The 17599-nt window shown below is 43.4% G+C and overlaps 6 protein-coding genes and 1 pseudogene across 7 annotated transcripts; 4 read left to right on the top strand and 3 right to left on the bottom strand.

Annotated features, from left to right (window-relative positions):
• Nucleotides 1–1021: 1021 nt before the first annotated feature.
• LOC132538040 (histone H2B type 1-C/E/F/G/I) lies at nucleotides 1022–1685 on the bottom strand. The gene has a single exon (XM_060189255.1). The coding sequence runs from the start codon at nucleotides 1653–1655 to the stop codon at nucleotides 1275–1277; it is 381 nt and encodes a 126-aa protein (XP_060045238.1). The 5' UTR covers nucleotides 1656–1685; the 3' UTR covers nucleotides 1022–1274.
• Nucleotides 1686–1898: 213 nt separating this feature from the next.
• On the top strand, nucleotides 1899–2398 carry LOC132538039 (histone H2A type 2-C-like). Its single transcript, XM_060189253.1, has one exon. The coding sequence runs from the start codon at nucleotides 1965–1967 to the stop codon at nucleotides 2346–2348; it is 384 nt and encodes a 127-aa protein (XP_060045236.1). The 5' UTR covers nucleotides 1899–1964; the 3' UTR covers nucleotides 2349–2398.
• Nucleotides 2399–7178: 4780 nt separating this feature from the next.
• LOC132538037 (histone H2A type 1-H-like) lies at nucleotides 7179–7770 on the bottom strand (annotated as a pseudogene).
• Nucleotides 7771–7982: 212 nt separating this feature from the next.
• Nucleotides 7983–10417, top strand: LOC132538035 (histone H2B type 1-C/E/F/G/I-like). Of its 2 annotated transcripts, none has more exons than XM_060189245.1 (2): nucleotides 7983–8389; nucleotides 10159–10417. In XM_060189245.1, exons 1-2 carry the CDS (start codon nucleotides 8013–8015, stop codon nucleotides 10379–10381), a joined length of 600 nt encoding a protein of 199 aa, XP_060045228.1. In that variant the 5' UTR covers nucleotides 7983–8012; the 3' UTR covers nucleotides 10382–10417. The 2 variants fall into 2 exon arrangements, with proteins under 2 accessions (XP_060045228.1, XP_060045229.1); XM_060189246.1 differs by having other exon boundaries at nucleotides 7984–8389; nucleotides 10152–10417.
• Nucleotides 10418–10898: 481 nt separating this feature from the next.
• LOC107523167 (histone H4) lies at nucleotides 10899–11260 on the top strand. The gene has a single exon (XM_016193174.2). It carries the CDS (start codon nucleotides 10904–10906, stop codon nucleotides 11213–11215), a length of 312 nt encoding a protein of 103 aa, XP_016048660.1. The 5' UTR covers nucleotides 10899–10903; the 3' UTR covers nucleotides 11216–11260.
• Nucleotides 11261–14346: 3086 nt separating this feature from the next.
• Nucleotides 14347–15039, bottom strand: LOC103123911 (histone H2A type 1-D). Its single transcript, XM_060189252.1, has one exon. It carries the CDS (start codon nucleotides 14796–14798, stop codon nucleotides 14406–14408), a length of 393 nt encoding a protein of 130 aa, XP_060045235.1. The 5' UTR covers nucleotides 14799–15039; the 3' UTR covers nucleotides 14347–14405.
• A 54-nt stretch (nucleotides 15040–15093) lies between these two features.
• LOC107523166 (histone H2B type 1-M-like) lies at nucleotides 15094–15520 on the top strand. Its single transcript, XM_016193173.2, has one exon. It carries the CDS (start codon nucleotides 15114–15116, stop codon nucleotides 15492–15494), a length of 381 nt encoding a protein of 126 aa, XP_016048659.2. The 5' UTR covers nucleotides 15094–15113; the 3' UTR covers nucleotides 15495–15520.
• Nucleotides 15521–17599: the final 2079 nt, after the last annotated feature.

Raw genomic sequence — 17599 nt, 5'->3', positions numbered from 1 at the left:
TCAGCGCTTCACTTCAGCTGTACAGACATGGAGAATATTACCTAGATTCTTGCTGCCACTAAGAGCATGCATGTTAAATTTGACTGTTTAAGTCCTATATATTCCTATAATTGTTTGTGCCCTTTCTTTCCTATATTTCTTTCTTTATTTTAAAGAATTTATTTATTAGAAAAATATGAGGAGAGAGAGTAAGAAACAGACATTTCTCTGGTATATATATTGCCAGGGATTGAACTCTGGACCTCATGGTTGAGAATCCAATGTTTTATCCATTGGACCATCTCCCGGACAACCTATATTTCTTTCTGTGTGACCTTGATTACATTTTTGTTCCTTCACATTTGGGAAGCATATGACACTATCTGCTTCAGAGCTATTCTAACAAATTAATAAAACTGAGCATCTTAACATCATACATGTTATATCTTGTACTTACACTTGCAGCTTGACAAGTAGCAATTGGGGACCCACATTCACTTTAAAATACATCTGTGTATGAGTTTTCCAGCAACCTTTTTCCTCTTAAAGGGATACTACTTTCTTTATCTCCAAAACGACATCAACGACTCAAGAAAAGCCCAGGCCTCCGATTTTGCCTATACCAAGGAAGCAGGATGAGATGAGGCTTTTCATAGTAACTTCTAGTTCAGTTTGGTCCATTCTTGTCCGCCACTTCTGTACTTAAAGCGTTTTGCAGTTACTCAGAAAGGACTAAGTAAGGCAGTTGCTAAGCGACACCAAAAGGTTTAGAACATTCTATAACGCTTTCCATCCAGCGTTTGTCCGTGTCAAATGTCTGACATTATCTATTGAGAAGACCCGCGGGGAGAACGTGACCCAGGAAGGGCAAACTCAAGACGGTCTCACCCTTCATTCACAATCCCCATGTACATTTATAGAACTCTTCAGAGACCTCATTGTTAAGCTCCTCAGGTATGAGGCGTGTCACATCTAGCAACAGAAAAAAAGTGTATTAAGAGCTCTAAGCAGTACAAGATAATTTCAGGTAATCTGAATGCAATTAACGTTAAATAATTTATCTTTCTCTCAGGAAAAGGGCTCTAAAGCAAGTTTGCCTAGCTTGATTGACCATAAACTAATGTTGAATCACTTTTAACTAGGTAGTGGTAGGAAGGAAAAAATTCATACTAATATACCTACGTAACTATAGGCATATTTCAGTTAAAACGTGTACAAGCTCCATTTTGATAGATGTGAGTGGCTCTGAAAAGAGCCGTTGGGTGGATACGAAAAGAAAGGATGGCAAAACAAGCTCACTTAGAGCTGGTGTACTTGGTGACGGCCTTGGTGCCCTCCGACACGGCGTGCTTGGCCAGCTCTCCAGGCAGCAGCAGGCGCACGGCAGTCTGGATCTCCCTGGAGGTGATGGTCGAGCGCTTGTTGTAGTGCGCCAGGCGGGAAGCCTCGCCGGCGATGCGCTCGAAGATGTCGTTCACGAAGGAGTTCATGATGCCCATCGCCTTGGACGAGATGCCGGTGTCGGGGTGGACCTGCTTCAGCACCTTGTAGACGTAGACGGAGTAGCTCTCCTTGCGGCTGCGCTTGCGCTTCTTGCCATCCTTCTTCTGCGCCTTGGTAACGGCTTTCTTGGAGCCCTTCTTCGGGGCAGGAGCGGACTTCGCTGGTTCAGGCATGACGAACAGCAGACCGAGATAAACACGGAAAGAGCCCGAGACACCTTCTTAAATATCACGGCCTATGCAAATCAAGAAGTGTAACGCTCTTCTATAATTGGTGACTTACTTTTGTAGACGTCACATTCCAGTTCCACCCAATCAAGACAAGCGTCCTTATGCCATTGCGCTCCCATTGGTTTAAACAAAAACCGAGTAGGAACCAATCATATAGCTTCCTTTTCGCGCCGGCAGGGTCCTATAAACTGTTTGCTTTTAGTCACTAAGCTCATCTGTTTCTTTTCCGCCCGTGTCTTTTTGCATCTAGACATGTCCGGACGAGGCAAGCAAGGAGGCAAGGCTCGCGCCAAAGCCAAGACCCGCTCCTCCCGGGCCGGCCTGCAGTTCCCGGTGGGCCGAGTGCACCGCCTGCTCCGCAAGGGCAACTACTCGGAGCGCGTCGGAGCCGGCGCCCCTGTGTACCTGGCGGCGGTGCTGGAGTACCTGACGGCCGAGATCCTGGAGCTGGCGGGCAACGCGGCCCGCGACAACAAGAAGACCCGCATCATCCCGCGCCACTTGCAGCTGGCCATCCGCAACGACGAGGAGCTCAACAAGCTGCTGGGGAAAGTCACCATCGCTCAGGGTGGTGTCTTGCCCAACATCCAGGCCGTGTTGCTGCCTAAGAAAACTGAGAGCCACAAGGCTAAATAAGGAACCAGCTTTGTCAAGTATGACAAAAGGCTCTTTTTAGAGCCACATTACTTGGTCACAAAAGGCAAACTGGCTTTAACTACGAGAGCAAAGGGAGTTTAGGTTGAGTCATTATATTTTGACGTTTTGAAACCTAGATAGTTTAGGGAGAAGCAAATTGCTATGTAAGATGTAGAAATCCCGTTAACTAGTTTCAGGTGTTCTGTTTTCAAGGTATAAAAAGCACTAGCCGTTTCTAAGAAATTTTTCTTAACGCTTGTTTTCTACACAGCATACCGTGAGCTTATAATTGCAACGTTCATACTTTATCTGCCGTCAGAAGAGTAATTGTTACAAAGTACTGGCTGCTGATGTACCTGTTTCAGCCAAAAGTGAGCAAGGCCTCCATTCAAGTCCCTAGTCCCCAGTTTCCTGTTGACTGGGAGTTTTTTTTATGGGTAGTAAACTTGCAGTTTTAACTTACCCTGCCCATCTCAGCTTGTTACTTATGTAAAGTAAGATACTGAAACAAAACGAAATCAGTTGCGAAGACATTTCTTCCCATCCCCCCCTTTTAAGTAGAGCTTAAAATATTTAAAAGTAATGAATTCAAAGCAGTTTGCTATTGGCAATGGAAAGGAATAGTTTTACCAAATGCTTTGGGATGCATTGGATCGACCTTCTCGTGGTGCATCCCGTGAGTACCCATTCATTGGGGAAACCGACGGTCCTTCCTAGCCGACTGAATCCACATGGATCCCAGTCACTTTCAAAGCCAGCAACAAGCAGCTCCTGATAGCTTTCAACCTGACGCTGTTGACTGGCTACGGAAGAAGGGCAAACGCTAGAAGAAGAAGAACCAAATGCTTTGAATTATTTAATTTAGGGGCGGGGGAGATAGCATTATGGTTATGCAAAGAGACTCATGCCTGGGGCTCCAAAGTCTCATGTTCAATCTCACACTGCAAGCCAGAGGTAAACAGTCCTCTGATGTTTCTCTAAAACAAAATAAACAAAAAATTAAAAAATAACTTGTTTGTTCAACAATTTGTTTGGTTTTGTATGTTAACTCTCTTTTCAGTCACCAGGTTCCAGATGTCAGGATGCCGGCAGGCTTCCCTGGACTGAAGACCCCACCAATGTGGCCTGGAGCTCCGCTTCCCCAGAGACCCACCCTACTAGGGAAAGAGAGAGGCAGACTGGGAGTATGGACCCACCAGTTACGCCCATGTTCAGCGGGGAAGCAATTACAGAAGCCAGACCTTCCACCTTCTACAACCCACAATGACCCTGGGTCCATGCTCCCAGAGGGATAGAGAATGGGAAAGCTATCAGGGGAGGGGATGGGATATGGAGATTGGGTGGTGGGAATTGTGTGGAGTTGTACCCCTTTTACCCTATGGTTTTGTTAATTTATCCTTTCTTAAATTAAAAAAAAATTTGTAAGAAAGTCACTAAAAATTAACTTTTGGATTTACACTTGACCAGTATTCTACTTACAGTGACTGCAAATTGCTTTAAACTCACCTCAAGTAAAAGTTGCAATGCTTACTGCATTTGATAATCAACTTAAAAACTTTTAAAATTTAGTTAATACTCTAGTGATACACAGAGGTGTGTCAGCTGCTAATGTGATGAATTCCAACTCCATCAATGCTTTTGTAAGTCAAGAACAAGTTCCATAAAACCTTACTTCATTCCAAATTAATACGTATTTCAAAATAAAAAGATTAGTTCTAAACCAATATACAGCATGGAATGAGCATAACCAGATTAATTACCTGTAATCTGAACTGCAAGTTATACACTGGTAACAAGCATTATGAAAAAATTTCGGTGATATTGCTGTGTTACAGCTCAAAAGTAATCAAAGAACAAGACGGGTCGCATGGAGTTAACTTATATTTTACATTAATGGGTTACAGGCCGATTCCTACCATATCTGAACAGTCTTTTTAGTTTCTTTTTAAAAAAAATTTATATTTTTTATTTATTTTCCCTTTTGTTGCCCTTTTTTTTTTTTTTACTGTTGTAGTTGTTGATGTTGTCCTTGTTAGGACAGAGAGAAATGGAGAGAGGAGGGAAAGACAGAGAGGGGGAGAGAAAGATAGACACCTGTAGACCTGCTTCACTACCTGTGAAGCAACTCCCTTGGAGGTGGGGAGTCGGGCTCGAACTGGGATCCTTAAGCTGGTTCTTGCGCTACCTACCTCCCGACTCCCCCAGACCTGAACAATCTTGTACTGCAGCATCCAGCTTTTAACTGTCTCAAGCTGGGCGCGACACAAGCTGACTGATTAAGAACAAGTGTCTATCTCAAGCACCATGGTCATACCAGTGCTCAAGTAGAAATAAATAAAAAGGATGGGCAGATATAGAAAAAGATACAAAACAAAACAGTTCATCCAGGTACTGACAATAAAGACGATAGCAGGGTGGCTGTAATCAGGGCCCACCACTCAGGATACTAGAATGTGAAAAAAACAGTCCACCAGCCACGGTTTCTCTTTCTCTTTCCTATGGATTTTTCATTTCAATAGAACTGACCACAGATGGATATAGATAATTTATATAATTTTTTTTGTACCAAATGATAGTTCTATTCATGTTCCTTTGAAGAGAAGACCTAGCCATCTCTTACATCCTTATTTGCTGGATAGAGCCAGAAATCTAGAGGAAAGGGGATGATACAGAGCATCAGACATCTGCAACACTGCTCTACCACTTGCACAGTTCTCTGCCTCGAACCCATGTCAAGCATGTAATGTGTGCTCAGCCTACCTTTTTTTTTTTTTTTAAACAGAACTCAGCTCCAGCTAATGGTGATTGGGGATTGAATCTGGGACTCTGGGACCTCAGGCATGAGTTTTGTTTTTGTTTGTTTTTGTCTTGGCAAAGACCAACCAAAAACACCGGTTTCAGTGCACTGTCCCTGAACAAAATCCTCAAATCAGGACTGAAACGTTAGTTGGGAGATACATTTCTTTCCTTAAAAAAAAAAAAAAGGAAAAACCAATGTAAATAGAATATTTTATTATAGGGCCTTCCTAAATAGCCTGTTTTCCCCCAAGTTTAGCAAAATAACCTAACTGGTGTAACAAAGCCACTTTTTACCCGTCCCTTTAAACTATTCTTTAAAATGGGTCAATTTAGCAACATTTTAAGTATGAGAATACCCTTAAGACTTGACAGGACTTTTACTTGCCTTAAACAAGTTTCACTTGGAAAACCTTAAACTCTATTTCCCTCTATAAAGCAGACGAGTTACTCCTGGGACTAGATTCACAATTAACCTGAGCCTGTACTTTTAGGCCACTGCCTAAAAATTAAACAAGCTGTGGCCTTAAGCTTTACTGTTCAGCAGACAAATAACCTGGGAAAATTAGATCTGGGAGCGAAGACAGATTTAGATCAAAACTTGGTACTGCAGCAAGACTCAAGCACTGGTTAATATTACAGTGAAACAGTTCTTTTCAAAGTTTGAATTGGAGGCTCTGAAAAGAGCCTTTAGGGACAATGGGGTTAAGTTTAGGCCCTTTCTCCACGGATGCGGCGAGCGAGCTGGATGTCTTTGGGCATGATGGTCACACGTTTGGCATGGATGGCACACAGGTTGGTGTCCTCAAACAGACCCACCAGATAAGCCTCACAAGCCTCCTGCAGAGCCATCACAGCAGAGCTCTGGAAGCGTAGGTCGGTCTTGAAGTCCTGGGCGATTTCCCGCACCAGCCGCTGGAACGGCAGCTTACGGATTAGCAGCTCGGTGGACTTCTGGTAGCGGCGGATCTCGCGCAGGGCCACGGTGCCGGGGCGGTACCGATGGGGCTTCTTCACGCCGCCGGTGGCAGGAGCACTTTTTCGGGCCGCTTTGGTAGCCAATTGTTTGCGCGGTGCCTTACCGCCAGTAGACTTACGAGCGGTCTGTTTGGTACGAGCCATTGTGTAAAAGTCTCACACTGTTTAAAGCTTCAAGTCTATTTATAGCTAGCCTCGGAATCTGATTGGACAAAGGACACTAACACTGCTCAACTGGTAACTGGATTGGTTAAAAACTAGAAGTTTTCATTTGTTGCGCTCCAAATCCTCTGGAGATTTTATATCCATGTCATCGCTACATTTTATTACTATCTTTTTAAGTTTTCTGTAAAGTTTTCTCTAGACTAGCAGCTTCCACTATGAACAGGTGAGAGCTGTATGATAAACGATTTTCTAGGAGCAGAAAGAACAGTTTTTATTACATTTGCAAGAAATAAAGCCAGAAGATTGTAATTCTAGTATTTTGTTTAGCCCGGTATATTCAAATTTAATTTCATGTAGTCCATATAACTTAAATATATATTTTTTACATTGCATTTACTTCCAAGTCCAGTGCATATTTTGCATGTACAGTATTATTCAGACTAGTTACATACCCAGCTACTGCTAGTCATAGCTGATTAGTTTGGTAGCTACCAATATGCTCCCTTTTAAAGTTTTTTTTATTTACCAGAGCACTGTTCAGTTCTGGTTTATGGTAGTTCGGGGGACTGAACCTGGAACCTCAAGAGACTGCATAACCATTACGCTATCTACCCTTGGATTTTCTATATTTGGAACAATGAATTTTAAAAAAATTTTTCAGTAAGAGAATCTCTAATGCCATTCACATTTTAAACACATACTTAAACTTTTTCAGATAAGAGTAATCACTTTTGTTCCATAACTTTTCTTACAGTTCTAGAAATACTGTTGCTAAGAACTCCAATTTCAGCACGTATGTTTCAAAATAACTGATACTGGACTTCTACATCTACAAAGCTCTGAATAAAGTAATAAGGGTGTTTAAGAAACGGAGCTTATCGTTTTTATGTTCACATCTTAGAAGGGGGTTTGGAAAAACATGAGAAACAAGACAATGCGTATATAGTGTTCCAATTCTTTCAAGGACTGGTTAAGTGGCTCTGAAAAGAGCCTTTGGTTCAGCGAAATGTAGGCTAGTGCAGTTTACTTTCCTTTGGCCTTGTGGTGGCTCTCAGTTTTCTTAGGCAGCAACACGGCCTGGATGTTGGGCAAGACACCTCCCTGTGCGATGGTGACTTTCCCCAGCAGCTTGTTGAGCTCCTCGTCGTTGCGGATGGCCAGCTGCAGGTGGCGCGGGATGATGCGGGTCTTCTTGTTGTCGCGGGCCGCGTTGCCCGCCAGCTCCAGGATCTCGGCCGTCAGGTACTCCAGCACCGCCGCCAGGTACACAGGGGCGCCGGCTCCGACGCGCTCCGAGTAGTTGCCCTTGCGGAGCAGGCGGTGCACTCGGCCCACCGGGAACTGCAGGCCGGCCCGGGAGGAGCGGGTCTTGGCTTTGGCGCGAGCCTTGCCTCCTTGCTTGCCTCGTCCGGACATGTCTAGATGCAAAAAGACACGGGCGGAAAAGAAACAGATGAGCTTAGTGACTAAAAGCAAACAGTTTATAGGACCCTGCCGGCGCGAAAAGGAAGCTATATGATTGGTTCCTACTCGGTTTTTGTTTAAACCAATGGGAGCGCAATGGCATAAGGACGCTTGTCTTGATTGGGTGGAACTGGAATGTGACGTCTACAAAAGTAAGTCACCAATTATAGAAGAGCGTTACACTTCTTGATTTGCATAGGCCGTGATATTTAAGAAGGTGTCTCGGGCTCTTTCCGTGTTTATCTCGGTCTGCTGTTCGTCATGCCTGAACCAGCGAAGTCCGCTCCTGCCCCGAAGAAGGGCTCCAAGAAAGCCGTTACCAAGGCGCAGAAGAAGGATGGCAAGAAGCGCAAGCGCAGCCGCAAGGAGAGCTACTCCGTCTACGTCTACAAGGTGCTGAAGCAGGTCCACCCCGACACCGGCATCTCGTCCAAGGCGATGGGCATCATGAACTCCTTCGTGAACGACATCTTCGAGCGCATCGCCGGCGAGGCTTCCCGCCTGGCGCACTACAACAAGCGCTCGACCATCACCTCCAGGGAGATCCAGACTGCCGTGCGCCTGCTGCTGCCTGGAGAGCTGGCCAAGCACGCCGTGTCGGAGGGCACCAAGGCCGTCACCAAGTACACCAGCTCTAAGTGAGCTTGTTTTGCCATCCTTTCTTTTCGTATCCACCCAACGGCTCTTTTCAGAGCCAACATTTTTTCGAAAGAAGGGCATTAACATGGAGTTTAACCGTTTTACCAATTTACACATTCCAACTGTATATTTTGATTTTCGTGTAATACTATATGTTTCCTTAAAATCCAAACGAATTCTAAGTAGTAACAATGAATCCCCCTTCTCTGACCCATCTTGGACAGAGCTAGAAGGAGTTATGTTAAGTGAGCTAAGTCAGAAAGATAAAGATGAGTATGTGATGATCCCAGTCATCAACAGAAGTTGACTAAGAATATCTGAAAAGCAGGACCTGATCAAATTGTAGGGCACCAAAGTAAAAACCCTGTGGTGAGGTACCGGTACACATGCAGCTTCCTGGGCCAGTGGGGGGTGGGAGTGGGCGGGAGGGATGGGATAAAACGCCGTGTCCCGTAAAGCCTCAGGAGGCAAGGGTGCATACCCATTGCTAAGTACCCCTGTCCTCCCAATTGACACATGAACATTCCCACCACCAAATGTCTGTGCTCCCCCCCCCCAAATTGAAGCTGAACATCTTCCCCTGTCTCTCGCCCCAGAGATTTTTACTTGGTGCAATATTCCAGTTAGATTCTGCTAAATTTTCATTTAGTAAGGAGAGATTAGAGCTTCTGATCCTCAATTCATTTGGGAATAACAAGCAGGCTTGTTTTTTAAAGGGTGATCTGTAGGGTACTCAGCAGATTTTTATTTATGCGAACAGGGACGTTAGTTTTTCCCTATAACGTCCCCCCCCCCACAGTTTTCTTTGATATTACGCAGGAATTGTCTAGGCCATCATTTTGTTGTGTACCAATACTTTATTAAAAATTAAAATTAACCCTTGAAAATTTACTTTCATTACTAGATAAAGATAAGGTAAACTAATATTTTTATCCTGCTGCGGGGAGATTGAACGTGAGATTTTGGAGACTCAACGCATGAGAGTCGGCATAACCATTATGGTATCTAATCCTGCTCTAATTAGAATATAAGCTAACAAAAAAGTATGAGACTGGTGTAAAGTCAAATCACATGTACCTGAAGTATGTTTTCCGGGAAAAAACCCTCAATATTATACGCAACCTATAAGGGAGACAAAAAAAAAAATCTAAACTTTATTAAAAAGGAACCAGGACAGGGAATATAAAATAATGGTCATGCAAAGAGACTAATGTCTGAAGCTTCAAAGTCCCAGGTTCAAAACCCTGCCCCACCATAAACCAGAAATGATCAGTGCCATGGTAAAAAATAAAAATAAAAATAAAAAAGAACCATTGGCCAAATGGGTGAAAAAGATGTAATTATGGGAGTGGGGTATGGGAAAAGATGAGTTATACATCTTTTTCTATACCCCACTCCCATAATTGCATCTTCACCGGATACAGGTTTTCTTCTGTGTACGTATAAATTACACATTTTGTGTTAGTCATATTTAAACTCAATCCTATGAAGACACGCATTTCTTTTCATCGCAGGATATGCTGAGAAGATCTAGCTGGACTTCCTTTCTTAAAGAGGAATGTAGAATGGTTAGCCATTATTACCCTCCCAGGCCAGCACTAATTGATATGAACTGGACAGTAATAATAGATACAAAATAAGAGTTCATTTCCCAACAATTATAGATGTAAAGAATATTACTTTAGCCTGCTCTGTTTCAGCCTTTAGGTCCATAATTGTCCAACAGTTTTCTTTCGCTTTGTATATCAACTCTCTTTTCAGCCACCAGGTTCCCGATGCTAACAGGATGCGACCAGACTCCCCTGGACAACCACACCAATGTGCCTTGGAGCTCTGCTTCCCCAGAGCCCTTCCCCACTATGGAAAGAGAGAGACAGGATGGGAGTATGGATCGAACTGTCGACGCCCATGTTCAGCAGGGAAGCAATTACAAAAGACTTCAACTTTCTGCATCCCACAATGATCTTGGGTCCATACTCCCAGAGGGTTAGAGTAGGAAAGCTATCAGGAGGGGTTGGTATACGGAAGTCTGGTGGTGGGAACTGTGGGAAGCTGCACCCCTCTTATCCCATGGTTTTGACAATGTTTCCTTTCTATAAATACAAATTTTTAAAAAAGAATAATGCTTTAGCAATAAATTTAACTTGCTCAGCTACATACATTTGACTTTTTACCAGATTATGAATTTACTTATAAATATTGATGTGTGTGGTGGGACTGCGGGTTCCTTCACTGCACTTATTTTCCACGTTAATATTTTGTGTTTTTACTGAAAATCAATTTTTATCCCTTCAAATACAGAAACAAAATAATTGCTAAAGTAAAAAAAAGATGAGTATGAGGGTGGCTGGCTCAAATACGCTGTCTGGGTGTACAGATTTCCCTTCACCATTAGGGGCGTGACTTCCCGCCTCTTTTCTTCCGGCTCTCAATTCGGTCCGCAGCAGGCATATAAAGCTTGCGAGGCGCAAGCGCTAGCACATTTCTACTTCTTTCTCTCCCTTCCTTTCATCATGTCTGGCAGAGGCAAAGGCGGTAAAGGGCTTGGTAAAGGTGGGGCCAAGCGCCATCGTAAGGTCCTCCGCGACAATATCCAGGGTATCACCAAGCCCGCTATTCGTCGCCTGGCTCGTCGCGGCGGCGTGAAGCGCATCTCCGGCCTCATCTACGAGGAGACCCGCGGGGTGCTGAAGGTGTTTCTGGAGAACGTGATCCGGGACGCCGTCACCTACACCGAGCACGCCAAGCGCAAGACCGTCACCGCCATGGATGTGGTCTATGCCCTCAAGCGCCAGGGACGCACACTGTACGGATTTGGCGGCTAACGCCTTTTAAGCTTTTTCTTACAAATAGCCCTTTTCAGGGCTCCCAATTATCTCTTTGAAGAGCGGTAATGCTAACAATACTACTTTCCAATCCCGTCCATGTGTAGGCAAGTAATGTAAGGTAACTACGCATAGCTGAGTTTTTTTTTTTTTTTTTTTTAGACAACTGCTTGCTAATCCCTATTGTTTTGGGCTTTAATAACTGGCTTTTTAGAATAGTAACTATGTTGGCTTTTTTTTTTTTTAGCGAGAAGCTAATATTTCCTGACCCTTCACCTTAAAAGTAAAAAAGTTCGTAGTCGGGCGGTAGCGCGGCGGCTTACGTGCAAGTGGCGCAAAGTTTAAGGACAAGCATAAGGATCCCCAGTTCGAACCCCTGGCTCCTCACCTGCAGGGGAGTTGCTTCGCAAGCGGTTGCTTCACAAGTGGTGAAGCAGGGTTGCAGGTGTCTTTGTTTCCCGTCTCCCTCTTGGCAATTCTCTATTCCTATCCAAAGACATCAATAACAATAGCTATAACCATAAACAAGGGCAATAAAAGGGAATAAGTTAACTTGCAAATATGCATAGTTAACGATTAACCTAGGAGTGAGGCCTGAACAATTAAGGTTTCAGGTTTTCATTTACTCCAGACTTTAGAAAATTTACAAAACTGATTAATCTGTCTGCCACCCGGTCGTTGTGCAGGTGTTTCTGGGGAACCATAGTTGTGGTTTAATTGCTTGTTAGTGCCACGAGAAGTTAAAAGTTTACGGCTGTGTCGTTAACCACACACAGGTGCACGTCTGGTATTAGCCTGTAAGCAGTTAACACAAAAACTCCAGCCAGCTCTCTGGGCTCGTATCTCATTCTAACTTTTTAAGAGGTACATGAAACTTTACAGAATTCGTAAAATTCGTAGAGTATGAGAATGAAGACTATCCTAGTTAACAGACTATTAAATCATAATGACTGCAAGTATCACGGCTCTTGAAAAGAAAATGTGGTGGCCCTAAAAAGGGCCTTTTTGAAAATGAGTTAACTTAGCCGCCAAACCCGTAGAGTGTTCGTCCCTGGCGCTTGAGGGCATAGACCACATCCATGGCGGTGACGGTCTTGCGCTTGGCGTGCTCGGTGTAGGTGACGGCGTCCCGGATCACGTTCTCCAGAAACACCTTCAGCACCCCGCGGGTCTCCTCGTAGATGAGGCCGGAGATGCGCTTCACGCCGCCGCGACGAGCCAGGCGACGAATAGCGGGCTTGGTGATACCCTGGATATTATCGCGGAGGACCTTGCGATGGCGCTTGGCCCCACCTTTACCAAGCCCTTTACCGCCTTTGCCTCTGCCAGACATGATGAAAAGAAGAGAGAGAAAGAAGTAGAAATGTGCTAGCGCTTGCGCCTCGCAAGCTTTATATGCCTGCTGCGGACCGAATTGAGAGCCGGAAGAAAAGAGGCGGGAAGTCATGTCAACTGGTCCCTCCCCCAAAGCGTCTTGCTAATTTAGTTTCATGTAGGTTGCTTTGTAAAGATGTATGGGAGATAGGAAGAGAAGCAAGTCATCCAGCTGCTATATGCCTTTCCAAAGAGATCTGTATCACCTTTTCTAGCCCAACGCTCTATTTTTGTCCTCCGAATTGCATCTTTTATGTGGTTTGAAGCCAATTCGCGTGGCAATATTGTGCTGAGATTTCTAGAAAAAAGGAGCAGAATGTGCCACCAGAAATGTCTCAGACAGGTTTTCGAGAAATCAGACATGAGATACACTTAAAACAGTAAAAATTTACCTTGTTTAAAGTTGCAGCCGTGTAAATTTATTTTCTTATCCATCAGGAAGAGTATCCACATCAGTGTAAACTGGGAAGTGGTGCTCTAACTCAAGTTAGAGCTAACTGGGAAGTGGTCTTTCGGGTAGCCTATATATTCTTCTTGCCCCATTCCTCACAGCATCATAATATAGAAGGTAGAGGGAAAATTTGTACTTTTTTTTTTTTTTTTTTTTTTATAAACCAAAGCATCGCTCACCTCCGGTTGATGGTGATGCAGTGGGTTGTATCTAGTAGCTCTGAGGATCAGGTGTGAAAATCGTTTTGCAGAACTATTACCTGTTTCACCAGGCAATGACACTTGCAAATTTTTCATTCAATTCATTTCAGTTCTGTCCTGCCAGCCTTGTGAATGGAACTCCCCAGTTGGACTAGTTCATTGAAGTAGATAGAGAAGATCTCTTAGAAACTAGATAAGATGAAATTACACTAATGCACTAATTGCTTTAGCTCGGCACCTGGCAGATACAAATGTTTGCCTTGAAACTCTATACCCTGTAACCCCTGCTCTCTCAGCTATTTGTTAACTTGTCCATTTGGCTTCTGTAAGCACTGTTTGCTTCCTTCCCGGAAGAATGGAATGTTCTCCTTGAAACTTTAAGCCCAAAAATAAATTAGCAAGGACATGTTAGTCACTAATTCATGTATTACCCCCACCCCCCAAAACCTTTAAAGGACGAATTTCAAGCCTCAATATCTGAGCAACGGGACCAAATTTGGTATACCTGGGATCTCTCAGCTGAGATTTGTCTTTGTCTTGGTGTTGTCTGTGTACTCTTTCAAATTTAAGAATAAATTCCTTATACTTATATATGAGTCCTGTCAGTTTGTGTGGGTTCGGATCGGAAGTGCTCTTTCAATCTGACTTCATAATGTAAGAATTCCCTATTATAGCTCAAAACCAAAGAATGATACTTGAGGCTGCATAGAGGGCAAGAAATTATGTATTATTTTACGTTAACGCGCCACAAGACAATTCCTACCAGACCTGTAGAATGGTTTTCCTGCAGCAGCCAGCTTGTATCAGTCTCAAACTGGGTGCCGTGGAACCCATCAAGGTGCTGGCAAAAAGGTGAGAGCAGGTTGGCTGGAGCCAGAACCTGTCACTGCAGACTACTGGAATGCAGGTATACGAAAGGGGAGGGTACAGGCCCACAAGCAGCCTATACTTAATTTGACTTAAGTTTTTGAACTTTTAAGGTTTTATCCTTATGAAATTTAAATTTTCTCTTTAATGCCAGAAGCATTAAATTAATGGAGTAACATCTTGTAGTGCTATTTCTAGTTTCCCTTTAGCACCTATGGCAGCAACTTTTGATGATGAAATGGGTGGCTCTGAAAAGAGCCTTTGGGTCAGTCCCAGATTAGACTGGAATACATAAACTCTATTTGCCCTTGGCCTTGTGATGGCTCTCCGTCTTCTTGGGCAGCAGCACAGCTTGGATGTTGGGCAAGACACCACCCTGAGCGATGGTGACTTTCCCCAGCAGCTTGTTGAGCTCCTCGTCGTTGCGGATGGCCAGCTGCAGGTGGCGCGGGATGATGCGGGTCTTCTTGTTGTCGCGGGCCGCGTTGCCAGCCAGCTCCAGGATCTCGGCCGTCAGGTACTCCAGCACCGCCGCCAGGTACACAGGGGCGCCGGCTCCGACGCGCTCCGAGTAGTTGCCCTTGCGGAGCAGGCGGTGCACTCGGCCCACCGGGAACTGCAGGCCGGCCCGGGAGGAGCGGGTCTTGGCTTTGGCGCGAGCCTTGCCTCCTTGCTTGCCTCTTCCAGACATGACCACAATAGGTTTCAGCAACCAAGTAGCTTTTGTTTTGGTATTGCGAGAGCTACAGTAATTATAGCCTTTACTGAGCTCAAAAATAAAGCTCTCCCACTGGTTAAAACCACAGCTTTACTTAAACCAATAGACTCGAAGTTTTGAAATACACACATTTTCATTGGGCCAAAAATAAGACGTTTCAACATTTCCTCACCAATCAGACACAGGGCTTGCTCTGTAACCTTTGTTTAATAGACTTTGAACAAAGAGAACGTTCATATGCACAGACTATTTTGTTATTTTTAATCTCTGGCAAATTATCCCCCAGATATGCCCCATCCAACTAAATCCACCCCTGCCCCGAAGAAAGGCTCCAAGAAGATCGTGACCAAGGCACAAAAGAAGGACGGCAGGAAGCGCAAGCGCAGCCGCAAGGAGAGCTACTCCGTCTACGTCTACAAGGTGCTGAAGCAGGTCCACCCCGACACCGGCATCTCGTCCAAGGCGATGGGCATCATGAACTCCTTCGTGAACGACATCTTCGAGCGCATCGCCGGCGAGGCTTCCCGCCTGGCGCACTACAACAAGCGCTCGACCATCACCTCCAGGGAGATCCAGACTGCCGTGCGCCTGCTGCTGCCTGGAGAGCTGGCCAAGCACGCCGTGTCGGAGGGCACCAAGGCCGTCACCAAGTACACCAGCTCTAAATGAGGTCACTGGTAGCTGAATCTAATCGATATGATTAGATTCAATTGCTAAAGGTTCTTTTTAGAGCCATTCATTTTCCAAACAGAACTGACACTCACTTTTAAAAAAAATCTATTTTATGACGGGTAAATGTTTATTTGTTGCAAGGAAGCAACATGCTTCACAATTTTAGCCTTGAGGAACATTTTCACCACAACTAGTGCGTGTGTTAAGTTTGGGGATCTTTTGGCTATCAAAGACCAGATCCACTGTTAGAAAGATTCTAGTAGGAAAAGAAAAAAAATGTTATAAAAAACATTTCATTTGTCTTAGACAACGTTAAAGGCTTTACAAAAAATGCTCTGAGCAGTCTTAATTTTCAGTGTACCTTGACAATAAAAGCATTTTTTACACACTAAGTAAAGTACAGGTCTTTTAATTAATTTATTTTTTTTTGATGTCAGTGCTAACTGTAGCTTCCCTGCCCCTGAGATTAAATTTCTTTTAACATTAAATTCAAAGAAGAAAAATAAATTCAATCCTGTTCACATTATAATACAGGTGTATCAAGTGCCTAGTTGGTGTAGGGAACCCATCCAGACTGCTCTGGTAATTTGAAATTAGTTTGTTCAGAGTATAACCACTGAAGGTTTGTGCGACTAACTCATTTAATTCTTCTCTCTTGCTTTCCTCTTTAAAGGAGATATTAGGTTGCACTTGCTGCCTTTCCAGACTTATCCTCACCATTTTAAAATTTCTGTTATATGCATTAACTATTTCACTATTCACTAGAAGACAGTTAATTAGAAAGTATATCCTGGGGAACATTTTAGCACATTAATTTGAGGCTCTAGTTTAATCCAGGGCATATCAGGGTTGATTGGTGCACTGGTCTTTCTCATAACTTTATATATATTATGTATACATATATATATAAAAGTATACATATGTATATATGAAAGTAGAGCAGAAGTAGGACTGTTCCTTCATTGATACCCCCAATTAAATAAATAAAAAGATGAACTCCTTTTTAACCCCGTACAGATAGCATATTTAAGACTATTTTGGTCTATGTCAGGAATCATCTTGGAAATACTACCACATTGGATTGTACTCAGAAGTTACTTATTTATTTAGTAATCAGAACACTGCTGGCTCTGACTTTTGTTGGTGCTAGGTAATGAACTTGGGACCACAGCAGGAAAATTGTTTGCATAACCACTATGCTGTCTCCCAGGTCCTGCTGAAGATTTTTGATGGGATACCTTTATCCAACTATACTTCAGTTACTCATTTTCATTGCTAGGTATTTATATCGTAGTTATACATATATGGAATAGGAAATATAAGGGAGCATGTACTTAGTAACAATACTTTCATGATCAAATATATTAGTACCCTGAGGTCGGGTCACCTAGTAGAGTGCACACCCCCATGTGCAATGACCTGAGTTCAAGCTCCATGTCCCCATCCACAAAGAGATGTGGAGCAGTACTGGAGGTGTCTCGCTTCTCTTTCTCTACCACCTTTTCTCTGTCTCATCCTTCATTAAAAAAAAAAAAGCAAGCACATTCATTCAGAGACGTTACACTATAGATACATGTCGCAGAGGTGATGACTGGAATACAAAGTACTTGGTTAAGTATCAGAAGCTAGTTACAGAAGGTTTAAATGTAATTATTTTGTAAAGTTCAAAATTAGTCAAATTACTTAAGCATATCTAGAAGCAGATTAGAAGTACTTCTAAAAATGTTTTAAAGGATAGCTTTGTGAACAATTAAAAATATATAGTTCAGTAACAGAGGTACAGAAATTGGCGATAGGGCTGGGGAGATAGCATCATGACTATGTAAAGCATTTTCACGCCATGATAATTTGAACAAATAATATAATGAGGTGAATAAGGAGTTTATACTGTCTATTTCACAATTGTTTTCCCAAGGCCATATTGCCCTACATCACTGAGATCATTAGTTATATCCCCCCAGGAAATCTCCAACCTTCATTCTTAAGGGTCGTTTGCCCTCATTTCAGGTGAAGCACTACCTCTTGCAATTGGAAATATCAAACCCCACAAAGTGCAAAGGACATATGTCTTCCTATGTCTGTGCCTGCTTTATTCAAAATTG

Source organism: Erinaceus europaeus, chromosome 4, assembly GCF_950295315.1.
Source record: "Erinaceus europaeus chromosome 4, mEriEur2.1, whole genome shotgun sequence".
NCBI classification, from domain to species: domain Eukaryota; kingdom Metazoa; phylum Chordata; class Mammalia; order Eulipotyphla; family Erinaceidae; genus Erinaceus; species Erinaceus europaeus.
This window is presented reverse-complemented; position numbering and strand designations above follow the sequence as displayed.